This window comes from Triplophysa dalaica, chromosome 14, assembly GCF_015846415.1.
Source record: "Triplophysa dalaica isolate WHDGS20190420 chromosome 14, ASM1584641v1, whole genome shotgun sequence".
Classification (NCBI taxonomy): domain Eukaryota; kingdom Metazoa; phylum Chordata; class Actinopteri; order Cypriniformes; family Nemacheilidae; genus Triplophysa; species Triplophysa dalaica.
Genome location: NC_079555.1, coordinates 4,429,900 through 4,453,226, shown reverse-complemented (window position 1 = coordinate 4,453,226; position 23,327 = coordinate 4,429,900). Strand labels below are relative to the sequence as shown.

General features: G+C 38.6%; 1 protein-coding gene across 4 annotated transcripts in view; it reads right to left on the bottom strand.

Moving 5' to 3' along the window:
- Window positions 1-23,327, bottom strand: part of mical3a (microtubule associated monooxygenase, calponin and LIM domain containing 3a) — a 55,314-nt gene that overhangs the window by 2,824 nt on the left and 29,163 nt on the right. For 2 of the 4 annotated variants that reach the window (XM_056765898.1, XM_056765899.1), the window contains 21 exons: window positions 22,873-23,059; window positions 21,757-21,851; window positions 21,551-21,641; window positions 19,376-19,571; window positions 18,941-19,149; window positions 18,008-18,097; window positions 16,304-16,477; window positions 15,812-15,874; window positions 14,336-14,413; window positions 14,112-14,225; window positions 13,860-13,942; window positions 11,889-13,746; window positions 11,618-11,712; window positions 11,350-11,529; window positions 10,079-10,129; window positions 9,082-9,189; window positions 8,872-8,965; window positions 8,001-8,051; window positions 7,381-7,431; window positions 4,238-4,303; window positions 1,011-1,110 (listed from right to left, as the gene is read on the bottom strand). In XM_056765898.1, the coding sequence (XP_056621876.1) occupies window positions 1,011-1,110; window positions 4,238-4,303; window positions 7,381-7,431; window positions 8,001-8,051; window positions 8,872-8,965; window positions 9,082-9,189; window positions 10,079-10,129; window positions 11,350-11,529; window positions 11,618-11,712; window positions 11,889-13,746; window positions 13,860-13,942; window positions 14,112-14,225; window positions 14,336-14,413; window positions 15,812-15,874; window positions 16,304-16,477; window positions 18,008-18,097; window positions 18,941-19,149; window positions 19,376-19,571; window positions 21,551-21,641; window positions 21,757-21,851; window positions 22,873-23,059 (4,034 nt within the window). Of the gene's footprint in view, window positions 1-1,010; window positions 1,111-4,237; window positions 4,304-7,380; window positions 7,432-8,000; window positions 8,052-8,871; window positions 8,966-9,081; window positions 9,190-10,078; window positions 10,130-11,349; window positions 11,530-11,617; window positions 11,713-11,888; window positions 13,747-13,859; window positions 13,943-14,111; window positions 14,226-14,335; window positions 14,414-15,811; window positions 15,875-16,303; window positions 16,478-18,007; window positions 18,098-18,940; window positions 19,150-19,375; window positions 19,572-21,550; window positions 21,642-21,756; window positions 21,852-22,872; window positions 23,063-23,327 lie in introns of all 4 variants that reach the window. The other 2 variants (XM_056765901.1, XM_056765900.1) reach the window with 2 other exon arrangements.

Here is a 23,327-nt window from a genome sequence, read left to right as displayed (position 1 = left end):
CATAATTCTCTTTTTTTATCTCGTTTCTGCTCTAGCTTGTGTACCCCTCTTGCTTAAAATAAATCAAATAATTCAGCCAAAAGTGAAAATTCTGTCATCATTTATTTACTCTCAAATTGTTCCAAAACTGCGTAAGTTCTTGGAAGAATTAAAGAATGTGGAAAACTATAACAGTTCTGAGTCACCATTGACGGTTTTTTCCCAACTATGGAAGTCAATAGTTCCCCCAGAATGGTTTGGTTACAGACATCTTTCTTTGTGTTCAGCAGAACAACATAGTTTACACCACTTTGGAATAACTTGAGGGTAAGTAAATGATGACAGAATTTTAATTTTTGGCTGAACTATCGCTTTAAAAGCTTGTCGATGTATACACATATTGTTCGCTAATTTTGAAAATTGCTTTTGCTAGTAATTTCAAGGTCACTTTGGATAAAAGTATCAGCTAAATGAAAATATGAAAGTAAATGTAAATAATGGTGAGCGAGTTGCACCGATATGTTTGGAGAATAATTTATTCAATGTGGTAATGTAGGCATAACTCTCTCGGACCGTAATGAATCTTGTTTACCAGTCCTAGCATTGGAAGAAAAATACCTGTTGACAAATATAAACAACAGATACAATTCTATTAGGCTTAATTGATGAACTACTATTGAGTTTCCTTAATGAAACAGCCTCTTGGTATTTCAGGTATCGTTCAAACCTTTATAATTTGAAATGTAAGGTCCATTCAGTTCCGACCTTTACAAACGTACATGGGATTGATTGTGTCTAAGGCACAGTCACAGTGTAATTGCATCTTGTATTTAAAGAGATGTAAATGGAAGAGAAGAGAATCGAATAAATGTATCTGCCATAATCTTTCAGAATAATGTGCTCATTTACAGGGATTGTGCCTGTAGCATCCCATCATGTGTTTGCATTTAGAAAACAAATACTCCTTGTTTTTCCCTTTTGTACACCGCAGCAGAATGCATCAAAATTAACTGATGATGAGTTAAACTCACAATATCATCAGTTCCGATTCGTATCGCACTAAGGCGTTCTTCTCCTGGACCAGCTTAAACCATTCCTGCATCAGTTTTGGATCGTCCTTTTTTCCCATTCCTGAAAGAAGCACATTGAAAAAGAAATGAGGAACCTGACGGTCAAACGCACACTGACACACAGACCCGACACAGACACCCACACAGCAAATGTGATGACAGCCAAGCCAGGATGTCTTTATTGGGGAAGGTGGAAGGCCAGGGCAAAGCCTTCGACCTGAGGTCGAGTTGCCGGCTTCACAGAGGATGGCGTGGAGGCACGGCTTCTGATCGGACAGCATATGAACAATGCTGATCAGTCTGGACTTCTGAGGCATTTGGTCTTTTTTAAGGCAGTGGATATTGCTTTAAAATTCAAAGCCTGACTTTGCACAACTATATGTAGCAATTATGAAAGATTTTCAAAATTCTAAGGCAACGTCACAAAAGTGCATGCGTTTAAAAAAAACGTTTCGACTTTGGTCATTGCGATTTTTTATAACTGTTGTACGTTTCTCATTTTAACTCAATAACTCATAACAGTAGTTTACCTTAAATTACTCTTTCAGGTTTGATCCAATTTAAGATCTATTAACAACACTTGTGCACTATTGTCAAAAACCATAGAAAATTATTTACTACACCAGATTTAAAAAAGATGCATTATAATATATGTTAGTTATCAACGTAATTCTTTAATTTATAAGACTTGAGAGGAAAGGAGTGAAAATGATTTCCTATGATTTTCAAGATCCAAAGAATGTGGTCAACAGAGCATAACCCAGAATTTTCAATCTCTGAATACTGAATTACATCCTCTCTATTGAAGTTCATGAGGTAAGAGCGACCTTGCATCATGCACGGATGAAGTCCATAGTCAATGCAGGTCAATACAATTCCTGGCTGTACGTGTTATCTGCTGTACGTGCAAGAACAATCCCGCATATCTATGAAAACCTACCATCCTTACAGAGACATAGATAAACACACACACAGGTGAAGCCAAGCGGTGCCAATGAGCCATCCTACGGCAAACCCAGATGCAGCATGACATACTTAGCTGACGGCGAGGTGGCTCTTGCAACACAAAAGGGAATAAGACAGTACACACACATATCGAATGGCCGTGCTCGTGGTTGCTGGCCTTGACTGTTTTAAACACACAGAGGCAAAGCAGAAGTCCTCAGACACAAGAACAGTGAGAGAGACAGAGATAAACAGACGACAGGTTTTGGGAGGCTAAACTTATCCGGCGGAACGCACTGTGCGTGTCCTCCCCCAAACTCAGCCCCATGCTTTTCCCAAGGAACACAGAGAAAGAAGAACCACAGTTAGAACAGTCGTGGAACAGCCACGTTAACGCTACGCCACCAGGGGCGCTGTTATTCACAGGCAGTTACCCACACCAAAGTACAAAATGACAGAAACAATACATGGCTGGTCACATACGTTAGCGTATGTTTTCATTTTCAACTATTGCATTTAAAGTCAACGTGAAACGATCGTTTGTCTCCCATTTTACTTCCGAATTATATTTCTGAGTGAAATATTCAACTAGAATTAAAGATAAGACGGTAGCTACTGGGGGCAATACTAGTATATATATATACTCAATTTTATTTGCTATTATTGCTTTTAACTCTTTCACCGCCATTGACGAGATATCTCGTCAATTGAAAAAAAAACGCTTCCACGCCAAAGACGAGTTATTACGGCAATCAGTGTTTGTGCTGTTGTACAGCAGGTGGCGCTATTACACACCTTTGGGAAAAAGTACAGAATCCCAGAACCTTGAACGTATATGTTTTAGCAGTTTTTAATGATTGTTCCGAGTGTAATCTGGGCGGAATCTGTGACGAAAAAAACTTTATCTCAGCTGTTTAATCAAAATGAGGCATTTTTGAAGAAACCTACCCACATCTACGGAGTGATAAAAAACGAACAAATGAAGATAGAAGAATATGGTTTCTTTTGTTTTAAAGCTGTTCTTTCGTTTGAAATATTGTTTGTCCATACATTCTTTACAGAAAATTTACTGTGAGCCATTGAAGTTGGGTGAAAATGTTAAAAACCGCTGGCGTAGGCTGGCAACTTTTTTTAAAAAGGCTGGCAGCGAATGAGTTAATTTAATTTATTTTATTAAATGTATTTCTTTCAAGCATTAAATTACTGTTAACTAATAGCTACAAATAATAAAAACAAATGTTTAAACATTATTAATATTAAATATATGTATTATTAATTTAAAATATTAAATATTATTAATATTGAACATTATTTTCTAATCCCACACATCCAAGGTCATGAAAGGCAAATAAGAAACGCAACGCATATAAAGAATTACAGACACTGTACTTATTTTTTTAAACATGCATTAAAACAACAAAACCACAAACGAGTGATAAAGTAAAAATGGTAAAGCCTTTTTCATGTTGACTTTAAATTAAAGTCTGATGGGACAACAAAGACAAAATACATGAGCTAGTCATTCTGGATCCTCACTTTCCTTTACATTTATCTGTCTTTCGAACACAAAATGCAAAGTCAAGATAGTCTGAGGGTTATGATACTGTACAAGAGCTATCCGACTGAGACGTTTCATTCAAAAACTGGAAATGATGTTCATGCTGTTATTTAATTTCATACTTTTAGACAGCAGAGTAGTTTCCCCCAATTTATAGCTGTATAACGAAATGTACCTAAAGTACATGAAAGACCCCATGACATTGTTTAACAAGTACTTTAGTTGACATATTTCCTGTTGGGGTTTTAAATCAAAGACTTAGCTTTTTTGATTTTGTTTTCATGAGGCTTTCAACGCTTTAATGCATTTTTAATGCCTTTTAAGATTCAAACGAATAGAGACAAACATCAGGACTGTTCTGATGTACTTATTGAAAATGCATGTTTATTCTCATTACACTTTAGTTTGAACGTTTATCAGAGGGAACAAAAAAATATGATTATACTAAATCTTCGCAGCTACTGCGGAGAAATCAGTATTCATACAGTGTATATCATCAGTAGTGTTATCTGCTGGGGGAAATCCTCTAAGCCTGAACACACAGGGGCAGTGAGAGGAGGAGACTTTGTAGTTGAAGGGCAAAAGCAATACTCCACAGGTCCAGTGAGTTGTCAAAGGATGCTGCTGGCCATGTTGTTATGGAAACACAGCTGGCCGGCAAAAATCGTGACGGGGTTTACGTTACCTTCAGGGGCACAGCAGGGGCAGAGGTACAGGGCTCTTCGGCGAGGGGTCCTGACATAGGGCTCAACTTCCACAACACAGGAAAGGAAAGAAAGAGAGAGAGTGAGAGAGAGAGAGAGAAGAGCAAAAGAGATGGCCAGAGAAGTGAAAGGATTTGAGGCAGAAAGAGATGTGGAAAAGAAAATCGTAAGGAGTGAAATCATAAAGATAAAGAACTCTGTGGAGGAAGTGAAAGCAGCAGCGAGATGTGACAGTGAGGGGAAATGACACGGGACAGAGAGCAACACCAGTGAATCGAAGGGCAAAATATTGTCTGCTCTTAGAACTTTTCATCTGTGCGCTACTGCGGGTATACAGGAGACGAATCAAGAGCAAATCTAACATCTGCCGCCTCACAGGACATCAAAGCACTAAGGTTACATTACAGCATATAGCTGAAGTTCCTCAAAGTGGGGTTAATCATTCTTTGAATAGTTATTATGACCTAAGTTTACATTTAAAATAGAAAAGCTGGGTTGATGATTATTTTATCATCTTTGAGCATGTTCTCATTCTGTCAGTGAGTTTGTGAATGATGCATGGGAGCAAACTAAATAAACGTATTTTAAAAACTCATTTTCACACATTTGTGCTCGGTATGGATAAAAACAGATCTGCAAAGCTACGATGATAGAATGGCTTTAAAATACTGAAACAATGATAGGTCACAACAAGGGACTATCGGTACCAACATCTCCTCAAACGCAAAAGCCAAAGATCTTGTTATATTGTGAGGATTGTGTGTATAACAATAAAGTTTTTCTGCATATTTAAAGGGCCAAAATGAAAATTCTGTCATCATTTACTTAACCTCAAGTAGTTGCAAACCTGTTTACAATTTTTTGTTCGACTGAATTTGGAAGAATGTTCGCAAGTTTCAGCTCAGGGACATCATTGAATACCAGAGTAGGAAAAAAATAATTTTCCCAGAACTGTTTGCTTTCCTGAAATAATTCTTGTGGTAGTGAATGATGTCACAGAACTGAAAACATTCTTCCAAACATCTTTCTCTGTGTTCATCAGAACAAAGAAATTTATACAGATTTGGAACAACTTGAGGCTGAGTAAACGGTGCCAGAATTTTCCTTTTTGGGTGAACTGTCCCTTTAACCCCATCTATAACACATCACATGTCATTGGACAATCTGCCATAATGATCTGGAGAACTCATTATCCTACACCGACTATAAAAAGCAACATGCTGGCATTCGTAAGTGTAGTCATGCATGGACAAGATCCATGCGAACATCTCACAAACAAACAAATTAAGCTAGTAAAACAAAAATCAGCTACAGCTTTTCAACAAGATTTCGAATAAGCTACAAGAGCACAACTGTATTGTTCTGGAAATGATGACCAGGAGTTTCCAGCGCAGAGATGGATTATAGACCTTACATAGTAATTACACTAATGTTTGACTAGGGCTTTGTAAAATCCACCAACTGTTAAGCAGGTCTATCACCATCTAGACTGATGAGCTTTACGTAAAAATCCCTCCAAGGTAGCAGCTCAAATGTCAGCCACTTACTCTGCACAACTAATACAAAAGAAGTGGAGCCGCAAGCAGCAATTACGTGGGTTGCATGAGCAGCTTCCTTTTTGGACTTCAAATGCTTTTTGAGTCTCACATCTTTATAAAATCATGATTTGCAATAGTAACCTGTTAGGTGCACAGGTTTATTCTACTCTGCACTGCAGCAATTGTTATACCTCTTAAGAACGTTTTGATATGCTACAAGTAAGAAGCATCTTGTTGCTTTGAAAGCGAGTCCACAAATTTTTGAACTATGCCTCAATGTCCAAGCATCAGGTAATTGATGGACTCTTATAAATGGGCTTTATAAACTCCACGCTATCTCCTGTCTGTGCGGTTGCCTAGAGCGTGGCATGCCGGTAACTAAGTTATTCAAACATCACAACACAACACAATTATTCACTCTAGTAAGATATGAAAACATTGAGCATTAGGCACAAACTATGGGATCAATCACAATGTGAGGATGATGTACTGAACACTGGCCCCTTGTGGGACCCGGGGGCCAAATGCAACTGAGCCGGTATGGGAGAAGATGTAAAACTGAAATACTGGCAAGATAAATCAGGCAGCCGTTGGCTCTACAAGTGGCTAGAAGGGAGGGGTTTCATTACAAAGCCATCCTGTTAAATTTTACTGATTGTTTGTGTCTATTGGATTTGGCTTTGCGCTGCTATATATTAACACACACTTGTGGTTTTGAAGAATTTAGTTTGCAAATGAGCTCAATAATAAGGCAAACACAAAGCAAGCAATTTAGCAAAAGTTGCTCAAGCTATTAATGCTTCTAATAATCAAAGCCATTAAAGGGACTGTTCATCCTCAAATTGTTCCAAATCTGAATAAATGTCTTTGTTCTAAAGAACGCAGAGAAAGACAGTTGAAACCAAACAGTTCTTGGCAACCATTGACTGAAAAATTACAATGGTGGTCAAAAGTGCTTCAGAACGGTGTGCTTTCCAGCATTCTTCCAAATATCTTCTTTTGTTTTCAAAAGAACAAAGAAATTCATAAAGCAATTTTTCCTACTATGGTACTCAATGGCGGCCAAGAACTGTTCGGTAACAAGAATTCTTCCAAATATCTTTCTCTGTGCTCATCAGAACAAAGACGTTTATACACATTTGAAACAACTTGAGTTAATGATGGTAGCATTTTTGGGTGAACTGTTTCTTTAATTGCATTAACGCAAGACGAAGACGTAGCTTTAACACTACATTCAATAATATACTTCACATATAGGACATTATTATTTACACTTTTTATAATTTAGATATAATTTATTTTTTTCATAATATATATATTTTTTAAATATAAATAAATATATTAAAAATATAACCAACAGGTAATGAAAAGCAAATAAAAATTACATAGAAATTAAATACAACTTCACAATCATACTTTAATGAATAAAAACGGACTTACGATCGAAGCTACATTAGATCAAAAACTACAGGGGCAAATGGGTATTTAGGCGGAGGGTAATAGGAAGGGCTCAAGTAAGTACAGGGGGAAACCAGAGACAGCATCAGATGTTAGTCCAGTTCAAGCAACAGATTTGAAATACATACCGCCCAGATGCAAATCCAGGATCTCACTGTAATTAGACTCTCCCCAATAGTCTACAATAAGGATATATTAGAAACATGTTACTGCACACACAGGCACGGCCAGTAGCTTCAAATCATGCATGTGTTGCACATTAAAACACACACACTCACACATTTAAGTTTGCAGAATACACACTCATCACACTTTGTTATTTGGCATGTATACACACGTAGTTAAATAAATGTTGCATGTCCTGTAATGGTAAATGAGTGCATAGATTTGCTGTACTGCTGTGGTCTGCCACTAGGGGCAGCAAAAGATCTGGATTGTGATGACATTTCTGTGAAAGTGATAAAAAAATCTTTTGTAATTTAATTTATATTGAAGATTTTAACTAAGTAATAAACTGGATGCTTAAAAGCCTTCTTAAAGTGCTTAAGCATCACAAAAATGAAGAAATGCTCTCCTACATCAGTCATGAGCATTGGACCACATCCAGCGATACAGCACACAAATCTATGCTCATCGTGAGCAGACTGACGTGGCATGCAACTGAGACATAGCAGAGACGATGCCCAGCATGAAGATGGTACATTACGCTGAGACGACTACAAACACCTCGAGTTATCACCATGGATACCTGAGCGTCTCTTATGCTGTTTTGGACTAACACTAGAACCTTTATACAACCCTTAGAGAGAGTAAAGGATAAAAAAGATTAAGTAACAGCGCATACAAAAGATGATGGAGGGAAGGGGGGAAGGTTAGAATAAAAGCAAAATTGCAAAATTCTGCTATATTACATTTAACCCTGGAAAATTAAATCAGCTTCATCAGTTTGATTTTCATTTGTTTCAAGGCTGTAGACGCACTGAACCGCAACGTCAGGGAAATTAGTTGTTCAAGTGCAAAAGAAAATGCTTTGAATGCAAAAGATAAATGGAAATTGTTTGAACTACTGAAGCTCTGCTTTAGCATTTAATGACTTTCCATTAATTATTCAACTTTTTGATAGTCCCTTGTCATGCGATACTTGCATTACGGATACATATGCGGAAAACATATAAAACATGAGAAGAGTTGTCATGAGACCGAGGAAGACAGAATATTCGTGAAATTTATATAATGAAGAGGGTTCCCACACATACTAATTCATTTACATGAACTTCCCAGTTGTCTGTGATGTTTGTGTGTAGTTTTTTAAAATATATAATCATTTTTTAGTAAAAAGATTATACATTATCAATGCTTAGAAATTAAAAAAAAATCTGGAACTTCCAGTTTGACTATGGGAACCCTGCATATAGTTTAATGTTGTAACTTTGCCATGTACCATGAAACTAGTTAAGAAATATTGTACATAATTAAGGTATAAAAAATGACCAATCTACATACAAGTATTAAAAGCAGCACTGTGACTAAAGTGCGAGTTTTGCAACTTATTGTAAACTTTTGCAACATAACCGGAGCCAACAGGATCAGTGAAGTGACATACTGAAATGTTGAATTACCTGCTTCCCCCCGCAGTGCCTTTTCCACAGCGACACCCCTCTCCTCCAACTGCCTCTGTTTCTCCTCCACCTGCTCCAGCTGCCTCTGAATGATCTGATGAATCACAACACAGCATCTGGTTCATTTCCTACTCTCCAGTTCTATGTGACGGTGACTTATTCACATGTGGTTGTCAGAAAGCCGAGTATAAATCAGCAGTGTTCTTTCACCTGAGCTCTGTGGAGTCTCTTGAGCTCCTCTTGCTTAGCTTGTCGGCGTGCCGCTTTCTGGACCTTTCTCGTCAGTTTAGCATTAAGTTCTTCCTCTGTGTAGGTTTTCTGTAATAGGATATTAAACATGAGATCCAGCATTCACTCCTGTAACCCGTGTCTGGGTCAACTGAAGACAGATCCTTGACTGGCGTCTCATGAGATTCTACAATAGAGGCTTGTGTAATGTATGACTTCAGGATGCTAAAACCAGATCCTAAGGTCTATGTGAAACCTAGCACAAAAGTCTAATGTACTAATGTACTCGATATCCTTCAATTAGGGTGGGTGTTATGACTAAAAGTCTGAGATGATATGAGTCACCGTAAGGGTATGTATCTTGCTGTCATTAAATAAATGTAGACTTTTCGACAGCCCACTGAAATAAATTAAACATGGAAAACAAAATAACTTTCTAGCATACATTACATAGTATATAACGTCATACTACCAGGCCTTATCTTAATAGATACTGCAAATCCAAGAAAGTAGGATTGCAAAAAACTGCTACACATTTGTTAAAACGTTACAGAGGTTCACTCAAAAAAAGACATTATATTTCCAAAAAACAATTCTCTTTCAGAAAAGAACCACGACCATTGCTGTTGTTATTGTGTGCTCCATCGGTATACTGCGGAGAGCTTATATCATAAGATAAATAAGGAAAAAAGCTCAAGGTTGGAAAGAAACAAAGCTTCAGAGATCTGCTATTTTGCAGAAACGATGGAAAAACAGGTGAGAAAAGAGTACACAGAACAGTATGCAGGTTAACACAGTCAAAAGCCATTGGACCACGTCATGATATTCCGGCAGAAAAGGGGCGCTTTAGCTTTCACCATACTGCAGAAAATGGTTAGTAATAAAAATGAAAAAATAACAGATGGTGTTAAGACATATGATGTAATACATAAAACATGCTTTAAACAAGTGAACTAGTGGGAATAAACATAAACACTACCTTTGTGGCATACGATCTCTTGAACGCCAATGCATGAGGTACATAAACAGACTTATGAAAAAAAAAAAGTGGAAAACAAACACAAAACAAATTATGTGATTAGATGGGTTAATGGGCACAATTTAATCAAATCAGGCTTCTACCAACAACACAACGCTACACATTTAAGGGTGATGGGATGCGTACATTAACACAATTAATGTGATTGTGTTTTGTGTAACGGAATTAAAATAATCACGTTTTTAAAAATTAGGGATGCACCGATATGTAAATCTAGGCCGAACATTGTGAGCCGATAAACAATATATTGGCTGATATACAGTATCTAGATAATTATATAAGATTTCCTAAGACTGCTTTTATATGAAAAACTTCACTGCAGAAAACAAGGTAACTGTTAGCTCTCCTTTTTCCCCTTAAAATCATGTACCAAGCCTACTTTACACTTGTTTACGATTCTTTAACCTTCAAACTTTTCTGGTATATACTTTTTTTAATAAGCATATTATAGATGTTCTTCCAGATTCAAACAATATGCTTTTGTTCCTATAATTTACACATTAATACTGTATCTACAAACTGTACCTACATCAACAATGTTTTGCTAATAGTATTAAGTGAATGATCGCGACAGAAAGACAGTACTGTACAGTATTTTAACTGTGAGCAGCATGCAGCGGAAGCAGTTTAAGAAGCAGGAAATTATTTATGATTCATCGGCTATAATATATCGGCCTAAATTTTATTATCGGCCGATAATGATAATATTAAAAATTACTATTTATTTGGCGATATACCGATAACATTAAAAATGACCATTTATTTGTCGATATACCGATATGGCCGATAATTTATTGTGCATCCCTATTAAAAATACAAAATAGTAAGTGCACACACAAATCTAACTCAAACTTCCTTCATCTATAAAATCACATCTATGCACATCCAGATGAATAGTGCACACTAAAGAAGTCACACGCCAGATCCCCCAGGCGACCTTGACATCTGGTGTGCAAGCCACTTAAAAGTGTTTACTATTGCCTGTTTGTAATTCCCTACATTCTGCCGAAAACTACCAGACACAAAAAACTACAAGACTATTTTCCTTTATTGTGTCTCTCTATTCACCTCCAAACAAACACAGCAGGACTGAAGTAACTGAATTTCTCACAGGACACAAATGAAACACAATGCCGTACACTTGTACTAAAGCTCTGTCTGAAACCCAGTGGCTTCAAACAGTCCTGCTGTGCAATACCTCATTAAAATACCTCATCATCTTTAACTTTCTTCTGCCCTTCATCCTTCACTCTTTCCTTTACTCTTCTTGCGCTTACTTTCTTATTTCCATTCTCTGAAACTCTTTCCTTTGCCCTAGCTTTGTTATTTTCTTTCTCTTTCATTGCATCTTTATTCAAATCTGACACCAAGTCAAAAAGGTCCATGCGCCGCTGAGAAGAGTAAAAGATTTCATTAACAACCAAAGAAGTAACAAAGAGGGACTTAAATGGAAAAAGCTCAAAAATCTGAAAAACGTACATCACCCTTCGACTTCTGAGAGGATCTCTCCAGAACATCGTCGCAGGAGAGATCAGAGTCCTCGGAAAAGCTGAGATTTCTTCTCAAATGTGAATCTAAATCAGAAAAGAGAACATCGATAGTTTAAAAGACTTCAAAGCGACATTTGTTAATTCAACTACGCCATGATTCTTACATCACAACCCATTAGGGCGAGAAAGAATGAGCATGGACCAAACATGAATTCTGACAAAAAGATTTATCAAAACAATGGGACAGATTTCCAGCTGACCTGAGGACTTATCCAGGGGCGAATCTTTCTTCTTTCCAGAATCTACAGTTGTAGAGCTTGAGGGTGTGCTCGGACACGACTTGTTGTCTTTCTTCTTTTTGTCTTTCTTGTAGCCGGAGAACACAGTCTTCCACAGGGACTTGTGTTTGGGTGGCGTCTCCTCAGCACCAGAGAGTCTACTTTCGCTTTTGGCTTTCTTTTCCTTTTTGTTCTTGCGTGGAGAAAACAGCGAGCTGCGCTTTTTGCTCTTACCACCCGTGGAACTCTCTGAAGATGTGACAGAACTGTCCAAGGTTTTATTGACCGGTGGGGTGAAGTACCGATCGGAGAATGGCTCTGCTTGCTTTTTGGACTCCAAGGCCTTTACAGCAGAGTCCTTGGGGAAGTCCGATTGCTTTTTGCGCTTCCCAGTTGTCTCCGTAACGTTCCAAGCTGCTTTTGCCACCGCTCCTTTGGAAGGCTCTGCATCTTTCATTTTGGTGAGCTGCATTGCCATTGCGTCTTTCAGAGCTTTGCTCTTAACAGAGTTTTCGCGAGCCCTCAATCGCTTTTCTGCTATCTCCTTGGCTTCGGACGAGAATTCCTGAGATCCCTTTCGGGATCCAGGAATGTTGGGTTTGCCGTTTTCCATTGCCAGCGCCAGGTGCAAAGGTGGCTTTTCCCTGCTTGCCCTACTGGTTGGTGGGGTGTAAAACTTTTCCAGAGTGCTTGTGTCAGGGGTTCGGTCATCGAACGCATCTTCGACATCGTCAGCAAACGGTATTTCTTCTACACACTCCGCGAAAGACTTCCGTGCCTCTTGCCGGCGTGGTTTGTTTGGATCTTTTATCCTCATCACAACAGGTGGGTTAGTTCTAGGAGCCGGGACTGGGACTGGTTTTGGTCGAAGCGGACTTTCGGGGGTTTTGAGTTTAGGTGGTGTAGTGTCAGTTTTGGGCTCATCTGTGCTTTCGAGAAGATTGTCCCAGGAAACTTGAGCCTTCTTGTTTTGGAAAGTGGCAGGTTCTTCGTTGGGTGGTGGTGGAGGAGGGCTGGATGGAGGGGTGAGCATGGTGGAGTCAGAGTTGTTGTAGCTGTCGCTAGCTGCTGTCTGACTAGTACTCACGCTACCGTTTAGACCCAACCCTGAACTGCTGCTCAAATCTTTCTTTTCAGAACCATTACTCTTTGGTTCCACAGGGGATATAACCTGTCCCTCCAAAGTAATGTTGATCCTGCGAATGACAGAACGTCCCGTGAAGGCAAGCTTCTGCTCTTCAGACAATTCCTCCGGTGTATAAGACCTGGGAGACGATAAAGATTCAAGGGTCGGCGTTTTCACGATGCTCTTTTCTGCCGTGGTTTTGCTTCTTTCTATAGGCGTGAGTCCTAAACTCTTTCGAATCTCTGCACTCTTCAACCAGAACTCTTCAATGAGGTCTGTTTGCTTGACAGGTGTTTCCTCTGGTGCTTTTATAGTTTCATTGGTTCTCTTCTCAAAAGAGGTTTTAGCCATAGGAGTGGACGTGACGGCTGTGACCGGTTGGGTCCTGACCGGAGAGCTTGTGGAGATGGGTGATGGTGGTTCGTGGCAGGGTTGTGACTGGGCACAGATTGGAGATAAAGGGTTACCTGTTGGAGAACAGGCACAAGGCTGAGGCTGCATCGGAGATTTGGAAGACACGGTTTCTGGATGCGGACCAGGTTGTGTGCATATGGGGGCTGCCGTAAGATCTTGATCAACGGGAGAAGTGGGACTTTTATCATTAGGAGTCTGTGGTAAGGTTTTGTTTGGTTCGGCGACTTCGGGAAGGTAGGGCTCAGTGAAGAATCGTGTACCTGGAGATTTCATCAATATTACAGGAGAAATCTCATTCATCTGTATAAAAAAAAAACAGTTTTACATTTTAAAGAATGCAGTGTCTTTTGTTGCCACTACTGGGCAAGTGACCCCAACATACCAGACATTTGAATTCTAAAATCTGGTATTACCTCATCGATGGGTAAATCAGGTTTTTGGATTGGAGACATTATAACATCAACAATCAGTTCCCTTGGACCTGTAGATGTTTTCTCTGCAACAACAACAAAACATCCCAATTATTGATGGACAACAAAAACAAACATCCTTGTGTACAGATTTTAATCATCAAATATATTACATTTCAATAATAGAAGATGGATGCCATGTGCTCACAAATGGAGCATGAACAATTGAAGATAAAAAAATACACTAATGATTACCAGTGTTGGAAACATGTTCCTGGTTCTCTGGTTTGCCATTTTCCTTTGGAAGAGTCACACTTTCATCTATGCAATGTGAGCGAGCTTCAGCCTCAGCGTCCGAGGGAATGTCGTCTATAGTGTCAGAATGAAACCACTGTGAGAAACCATACAGGCTACAGGATAGAGGCCACAATAAGCTTTTATGAAAAAGACTTTGTAAACCGGCTCTGGATTTGACAAACCTTGATCTAGTTCAGTACCGGGTTCAAAGTCAGGACTGCCTGCTTCAGCTTCAGGCTCATCTTCCTCTTCACAGGGCTCTGGGGTAACAGGAGAAGAATAAGACAGATCATATGGGCAAGAGTAAAAAAAAATCCACAAAACTACACTTGTGAGTATTGCACGATCTGCCATGTTTGGAGGAAATAACCGACAGCAAACATGTTTCATGGCTAAATTAAAGGTCCAGTGCTGAAATTTAGCGTTATGTAGTGGTGAGGTTGAGAATTACAACCAATGCTCACTCTACCCCGACACCTCTATTTTAAAGCACTAAGGTGCTAAGAACTAAGATGTCGTCACGTTTTCGCTTCTTCGCCAAAGGAAATAATGTAATTACAGAGTGTGTTCTGTAGAGAAGGTTGCCCATTTAGGGCTACTGATAAAATCTACATGGAGAATACCATGTATGGGGACCCGAGGTGTGTCCAGACAGAAAAAGCTCTAAGCTCTTAGGTAACGAAAACATAACGCTTCATTATCTAAGGTCTTTATACACATCTGAAGACATAGTTGTGTATATTATGTTGCATTTCTGTCAATAGATCCCCCCAAAAATTACACACTGGACTTTTAAGAAGTCAATAGATCATGGATGAACAAGAAGGCAACCTTATAATAAAACAAATAATAACCTTATAATAAAACAAATAATAAGAGCATAGTGTGGAAATGGAATTAGTGGTTAAACACATGCATATATCCATTTGCACACAGTCAAATGGATTGGGATGTGAAGAGTACAGACCAGTGAACAAAAAGCAACATAATCAAACACCCCCTTCCACATGCCACTCCTCCGTTGGCAAACAGCAATGAAACTACAGAATTAGAATCTGCTCATTTTCAAAGCAAAATTTGCAGGGGTTTTTGTCCTACACAGACTGTGACATGCAAGCGACCAACAAGTTCCAGACATTTTGCGTGCCCACTCTCTGCACCATGAATATGCTAAGTGCTTCTTGAACCTAACCTCTCCATGGCAGAGTAGAGAAAAAGATCCGCAGACGCCTCCCATACACCAGAACATACTAAGATAAACTTTAAGTGTTCAAATGTTCTGTTCAATGGTTCTAGAAGAATCTGTCACAATAGATGGACAGTTTTCACAACTAACATTATTTGAGTAGATTTACAGTGATCAAGACACATTTGCATGCATTAGTCAGACTGTTTTAAATAGGGTTACAAGATCACAATAGCTTTCAAACCAGACGCTAGTTTGGCTCTGTTGTGTGACCTTAACTTGCAGTTAGCTTGACTTGTGAATTCGCTTGTGACAAGTTTATAGAGTGCGTAACATGCGATCAGTATTTAACAAATGCATGATTGCCGTGGTGTTAGAAGTTCAATTGTCAAGCACCATAGTGTATGCATGCGCATATTAGCACTGAGAAAATTAGTTGGACTGTTTAATGTTGAACTTATATCTTCTCTACCTCCAGTCATTGAGTCCAACCAGGCTCTGACAGCCTCATGGCGCACAGACTTGTGGGAGGGGGCTACAATTAAACCAACAGAATATGAGAATGGAAACAGGTACATAAATGATGAGACACACGAGTACATAAAAAGAAAAAGACACACCAAAAATAATACATGAATAACAAACAGATAAAAGAAATGTTGCCTTAATATCCAGATTGGAAATAAAGAATCAAACACAAAACAAAATTAAAGGCATAATGTTGGGCTAATATGCCAAAGCAATAACAAAACAGTGACCGACAAAATAACTGAATGATCAAAAAATGAACCAGGTTAAATTAGATAGGTGCAATGTAGTAAGAAACAATAGGCAAGGGAAAGATTATTGTGGATGAGAGAAAAGGAAAAAACGATCCCACATGCACTCTCGCACACACAGTTAACACGCATCCAACACCTCAAAGGCCCTCATGGCCCAGTCATGACTCCTCGACACGGGTTACCTGTGGAGGAGGTGGGTTGCGTGATCAGGGTGTTCAGCGAAGGCTGTGAGCCTACATGTGACACTGAGGTGCCTTCTTTCACCCCTTCAGTCTGATTGGATGTCCAGTGGTTGTCCATCTGGATGTCAAGTGGGTCCACTGGCTGTATGGCTTGCTGGATATGCAGGTTCCTAGCTGCATCATGGCATTTTATAGGTAGTTGTTGATTTTGCATGATTCAACGGTAGGAATTGTATGTCCAATGGCAAGTTGAGGACAGAAAATCCAATTTCCAAAAACCAGAAGGAAAAAAAATCCAGTCATGTAAAAGTCCCAGTGAGCGGCAATGTGAACAGATAAATGGCCAGAGGGAAACAGAGAAGACAAACAAGAGAGAACAGGATAGTTAAGAATATATAGTAAGATGTAAAGCAGGACTGGGTGGTCTATGAATGTTCATAGTTGTAATATGAATTATCTCTTTACGTGTCTTAAGATGGACTTTTAAGAAGGATAAGATAGATTTTTCATTTCTTTTTCTTTCAACTTCTACAGGAGGGTTTGACTTGGTTCAAATTATTCAAACTCTGATTCTAAGATTTACACTCACCTAAAGGATTATTAAGCACACTATACTAATACTGTGTTTGACCCCCTTTCGCCTTCAGAACTGCCTTAATTCTACGTGGCATTGATTCAACTAGGTGATGAAAGCATTCTTTAGAAATGTTGGCCCATATTGATAAGATAGCATCTTGCAGTTGATGGAGATTTGTGTGATGCACGAAGCTCCCGTTCCACCACATCCCAAAGATGCTCTATTGGGTTGAGATCTGGTGACTGTGGGGGCATTTTAGCACAGCGAACTCATTGTCTTGTTCAAGAAACCAATTTGAAATGATTCGAGCTTTGTGACATGGTGCATTATCCTGCTGGAAGTAGCCATCAGAGGATGGGTACATGGTGGTCATAAAGGGATGGACATGGTCAGAAACAATGCTCAGGTAGGCTGTGGCATTTAAACGATGCCCAATTGACACTAAGTGGCCTAAAGTGTGCCAAAAACCATCCCCCACACCATTACACCCCCACCATGATTGCATTAATGAGAAATTGAACAGGTGTTCCTAATAATCCTTTAGGTGAGTGTATAAGTATTAGCATTAGACAATTCTCATAAGGGTCCTCCTAGTGTAGCCATTTAGATCTTTTTCAACTAGATACTTTAACAGTATTTTACTTGATTCATTACAATTTACATGTAAATTTACATTTCTCAGATTAAGAAATAATACATTTAAATAAATATGTGTATTAATACAAGAAAATATATGAAAACATGGAATATAGTTAAATGGCTATAGGTAAATACAATAAACTGATCAATTTTAGCTATTTGAAGTCGTGAAAAGCAACATGCAAATGGCACCTCCAATAAAAAAGCAGTAAGCATTTCCATAATTTAACATCTCATTCAACACATCAGTGTTCTGAATGCACACACAGTTTCAATCCTATGCAATATTATAACAGAAACAAGGCAAAAAAGACATTCCTGCTTAATACAGCATTGCAAAATCAAAATAAATCAAAACAAGCTTATCTGCACAAAATTCTGAAACAAAAAGAAGCAGAGAAAAACACGGGCTCTTTTGTTAGATCAGTTTTCTCCGGTCATAGATTTTTGGTGTGTGCTGTAGCCAAACGCATCCACGGGCATAATACCTTTAAACACACCCGTATCCTCTTCATGTGCCAGATTCTCCAGCCAAAGACCTAACTGAAGCTCACACTGCCAGGGCAAATAATCTCCCTCTGTAACCCCACACAATTACCCCACCACATCGACACACAGACACACACAACGATGGAAACACACCAGAGGATCAAGAGACAAGTGACAGGGAAAAGATGAAAAAGAATATCTTCACACAGTACAAGATGACACAAAGAACAAGGAACCTCTCATAAATGCAAAGATAGAAGGAATGACTACTTTATTAACTCCAAAAATAGGGCTTTTGTTTGCTTTCTTTGAGCTTTATGCCTGTTAGCTTTGAGGTCACATCTAAACAGAAGCCAAAGAAGTTTCATTTCATAAAATAAAATAATAAAAACAATTGAAAAGAATAACCAGATAATGTGCTCAAAGATGTAAAAACACCTAAGGTTAAAAAGGCAAATAATGGAGCACATTAGCATAAACAAGTTTAGCATTCTATAGCGTCTTGCTGATGAGACGGATCAGGTTTAAAACTTTCATATATCGGTGGCTAAAGCTCTAGGGTTAGTTTTATCCCCAAGGAAATCTTAAAATTGTCTTATTCAAAGGGAAAATGTAATTTCAGAAGTTCTTTATTAATATGAGACGATAGACAATCCTAGCAAACGTATAATACCCAATCAGGCGTGCGAGACGTCATTTACATAAAGATGATATGAAGTGTACAAAAGGAAATGAGACTCAAACACATTTCAATCTTCCAAGCCCTTTAAACGTATCGGCTACAATGAAAAAGAACATAAGCTACTTCCATTTTCCTCAAATCACAATCAACCAGCTCATTTTGCCCGGAATATCTACATGAAATCATTGTTGACCCTTAAATCGCATTGTCATGTAATCATTCATCTTTCATTGGCCCAATCAAAGCCTACCTTCACTTGACTCCTCCTCCTCTTCATAATCTTCCTCGTCATCCTCCATCTCTCCATCATCATTGTCGTCTTCAGAAGCACCAGGGTCGCTTTCTCCTTTAAGTTTAGCGTGGAGCTCCACCGCCTCTTTCCAGGGAACTCCACCCAGATCAGATGGACCAGCCGCTTCCTGCTCTTCATCCTCTTCCTCCATATCGGACTCTGAGCTGCTGCGGGGGTCAATGAGTACATTATTTAAAAAAGCAATCTCATTACATTTTTGTTCGAAATTGCAACATACAGTAGGTTTATATACTTATTTTTATACTTCAGGGATACATGAAATCTTTTCTCTAAACAGCTGGTTGATGGAGGAATAGGGGATACAAAATAAAAGCTTTAGTGACATCAGCTATAAAGGAAAGTTAGCCTAGCATTGGTGTTCAAGTAAGATACCTGGATCCCTCATCCACATCTGCGGGTTTGTCCAGCACACTGCTGAGGTTGTGCTCCGCCAGCGTCTCCTCTGGTACCTCCTCTAGCTCCTCTTCTCTCATCATGGAGAGGCGGTAGTTCTCAAGCTCTATTCTCTCTGGAGTCCCTTTAAGCCGCTTGGCCACACTGGGCTCCGTCACTCCGTTCACCTCTGACACTGTGTAAGCAGGGAAAGAACAAAATGCCATTAATGTAAAAAAATATATATTACAGTTAGAGAGAGGAACAAATGACTGCAGTTAAAATCACAACACGGTAATTTACTCAAACTAACCTTGATTTGGTTAAAGGAGCGGGTCTCAATAAAGAGACTTGTATAAGACGCTTAGTTTTATATTACCCACGCTTTCAATTTCTTTTGCTTTAAAATGTCAATTTTAACAAACATGTACATGTGGACGTTTATTTTTAGCATTTTAGCAGTAAACAAACCAGACAAACAGTTAAAGTAACGGCTCACTTTATTAACACAAACAATATGTAGCCTTCATAATAGTGCATGTATGCTAGAATTAAATATCTTAATGTTATCAGTGAAATACATTCTCATAATAAATACAAGTTTTTATTACTTTGCCTTTTTCCCATCCTATAAGACAAAGTCTCAGAAAAGCGGAAGCGCTTTGAATAATTTTATTTTAACAATGAACTTGTGGATGTAGTAATGAACATGTGGCCCCTAAAGTAAACCCCTAAAACAAGCCAGTGAGAACAATATAATGTGCATGTAATAACTCAAAAATCTATGACTGTGTAGGTGAAAGTGGTAAGAAAGGTGAAGCATGCAATCCAAACTCGCAAAAACAAACTTTGTCGCCCACAACTGAAATATAAACAATGTTTTCAGAAACCACTTCATATCTGTGAGCACCACTCATGTGAAGTGATTATGAAGTGACCCTGTCAAAAAAGCATCGTCAAAATCGTGTATATCTATGACTCCAAACTAATCTAATCTTTCAACTGCTGAAGAAATATTAAAATATAGAATAAAAACTCAAACATCATGAGTGAATCTCACACAAGTCATATTTTGTCCGAAAATCAAACAATTACAAAAAGCAATATTTTGCAAGACAATTCAATCTGTTTTTAGGACAATATATTTGTGTTGTGATTCCTGTTAAAATACAACCTAGTCATTTCTTAATAAAATTCTACCTCTAAAATTAAGCCAATATTTTGCTAAAACATCTTAAAAACAGCTGTAGTATAACTAGTTATCTAACTGCAACCATACATAACTATATTCAATCAAGCTATCTTAAATATTTTATCCTGTGTAGCATAAACTTGCAATAACTTCGTTATTATGATAAACACATGCAAGATGTCAGAGCAGTGCTGTTAGTATGCGGAGGTGAAACAGGAGTGAAAAGACACCAGGATAAAGATGCAAGGACAAATGGAAGTGTAGACCAATCACAGGCACTGATGCAGGCACTAGCTCAGAAATAAGCTGCTCTAATAGGAGAGGGGAAAGGTAAAGCTCACAAAGTTGACCAATCACAAGCACTACATCACAAAGGTGCAGAGTTAAGAAATGACAATCACGAAATTAAATCCACCATCACAGGGAAATATCTACACAGATAGAAGGGATTGCAACTAAAATAGGAGCAAAAACACAATCTAACATTCACACTAACACATACAGGCAAAAAAACTACTTATGACTTTTCCGCATCTTAAAAGGTTATTTAATAAATACAACTATATAGGCATACACTTTTTTTTGCCTGGATGGTTCACTAACATCCAAACAAACTGGATTAGGCTACACACAAAAAACAAAATCATACTAAACATCCAAGATATTTACAAAGTGTTAATCATTGTGACATCATGAGTGTACAACACAACAAGCACAACATCACAGGAAGTCATAGCATATGTGGGCGGGAGGTGCCCGGTCGGCTCATAAGCTGAAGGCTTCATGCTAGAGAATATTGAGCAGGATGTTGAGAGTAAAGCAGGAGAGAAGATATATGCAGTAGGTAAGGAGAAAAGGGGAATTTAAGGGATTGTGCGCCACCTGGTGGCAAGTCCAAGACATTGCTTGACGCAATGAACGCAGGGAGGCCCTTACTCCTCGAGAGACGCACAGGACAGGGCCTACAGAGGAAAGGCGGGTACCTGAGGGCCGGCGTTCCACAGGGGTCTGAGAACTTATGGTTTGGCCTGGGGCGTCCAATGTGTGGGGTGTTACTGCTAACATCTGGGGCTCCTATAAAGCGAACAAAACACATCTAGATAAACACTATTGATTTTTACATTTGAAAACAGAAAAACTGTGCCAACACTGAAACAGTGTGGTCTATTAAACCCGCTTGATTTAGTACCTTAGGGTTTGCAGGAGCTGGGGCAGGTGCAGGCCGTTTCCTCTGCGCCAGACCAGACAGTCGGTAGCAATAATGCGGTTTGCAATAAAACTTCCCTACAAGAATAAAAACGCAATTACCATATGGCCACAGCACAAATCGCATAAAAACCACAAACAAAGTAGTGCATGAATTCCCAAATGCAGCAATGTCGATTTCCTCCTGACTTGAATATTTGTTACAGCACAAAGTGGGAGCTTGCAAAACAGTCTGTTTGAAACAACAATATCCCAGTGTGTTAGTCACAAAGACCAAGTCATGTCAACAAACTATGAGCAAGCAATTATGAAGAACTGAAGAGAGTGCTTTATTCTCACATTTATCAATAATTTCCTTACAGGACAACAAAAACAACCCAGTAGAAACCAGTTTGTTTGCTTGTTTTATGCCACACAAGCTTCCATGTTTATTTTCATGGCGAGAATATTATAGTCTATGTTATATTAGGTTTTTATGATTAATTGTTTCTATAAAAATATGTATTTGGTGTTAGGCTATTAAAATTTCTTGAAAGGATTTACTTGCATAAAAATATTTTCTCACAGGCTTAAAATCAGCACAATCTACTAAAACATGTCATCCTGGAATAGCCAATTCTGCAACGGGTGTAGGCAATTTGGTCCCATCGCATTAAAAATGATAAAATGAGAAATATTTTGTTTCCAAAACTAAGGTTGATTTGATGTAGTTAATTTATAGTATATACTGTAGGTCCCACTCTGTTTGCCATTTATTTATATAGGAATTTAAGTAGAAACAAAGATTTTGTTTTGAATGATCGTTGCTGTCCTTCTGAAACCTTGCATAAGTCAAAATTTGCTGTTTTTTAGGAAAAGGAAAAAACACTGACAACACTTTTTAATATTTTTATTGGTTAGATATTTGCAAAACCCATTGACAAACATAAAGGGTGACCTATAATAACGATTTACGGTTTCCATAAATAAGGAGATATGAGGTTTCAGAAGGAATGCAGCGATAGTAAGGTCTAGATTTTACTAACACCATATTCTTTAATTTATGAAATAACAAATGATATAATCATGAGGGATGACAATGTTTGTCTAGATTTCCTACCATCCTCAACATCGAAGGCGTATGAGGACAGGCGGAGGGTGGTGCCACAGTAGTCACACTTGAAGCAGCTGCGATGAAAAAACTTTCCCTCTGCGCTGAGGCGTTCCATGACGTAGACCCGCTTCCGACAGAAGAAACACACGTCACTGCCGCCGATGTTCTGAGGAAACTCCTTCCGCAAAGAGCCCTGCTGAGACACAAGTTGTTTCCAGTGAGAACAAAGAAATACAAGATACAATGAAATTAAAGCCATCAACTTGCGTTGAAAATCCAAAACTTATCAATGTAGGATGAAAGGCAGGGTGGGCATACTAGTAACTGGACAGCTATGTACACAGCAAATCAATCTCCGCTATTTTGTGCTCTGGATGCTTGACATTGTAACCATCAAAGTGATTACACATGCCTAAAGTAACCAATGCATTAAGATCCATTCTCAATGGTACACACAGCGC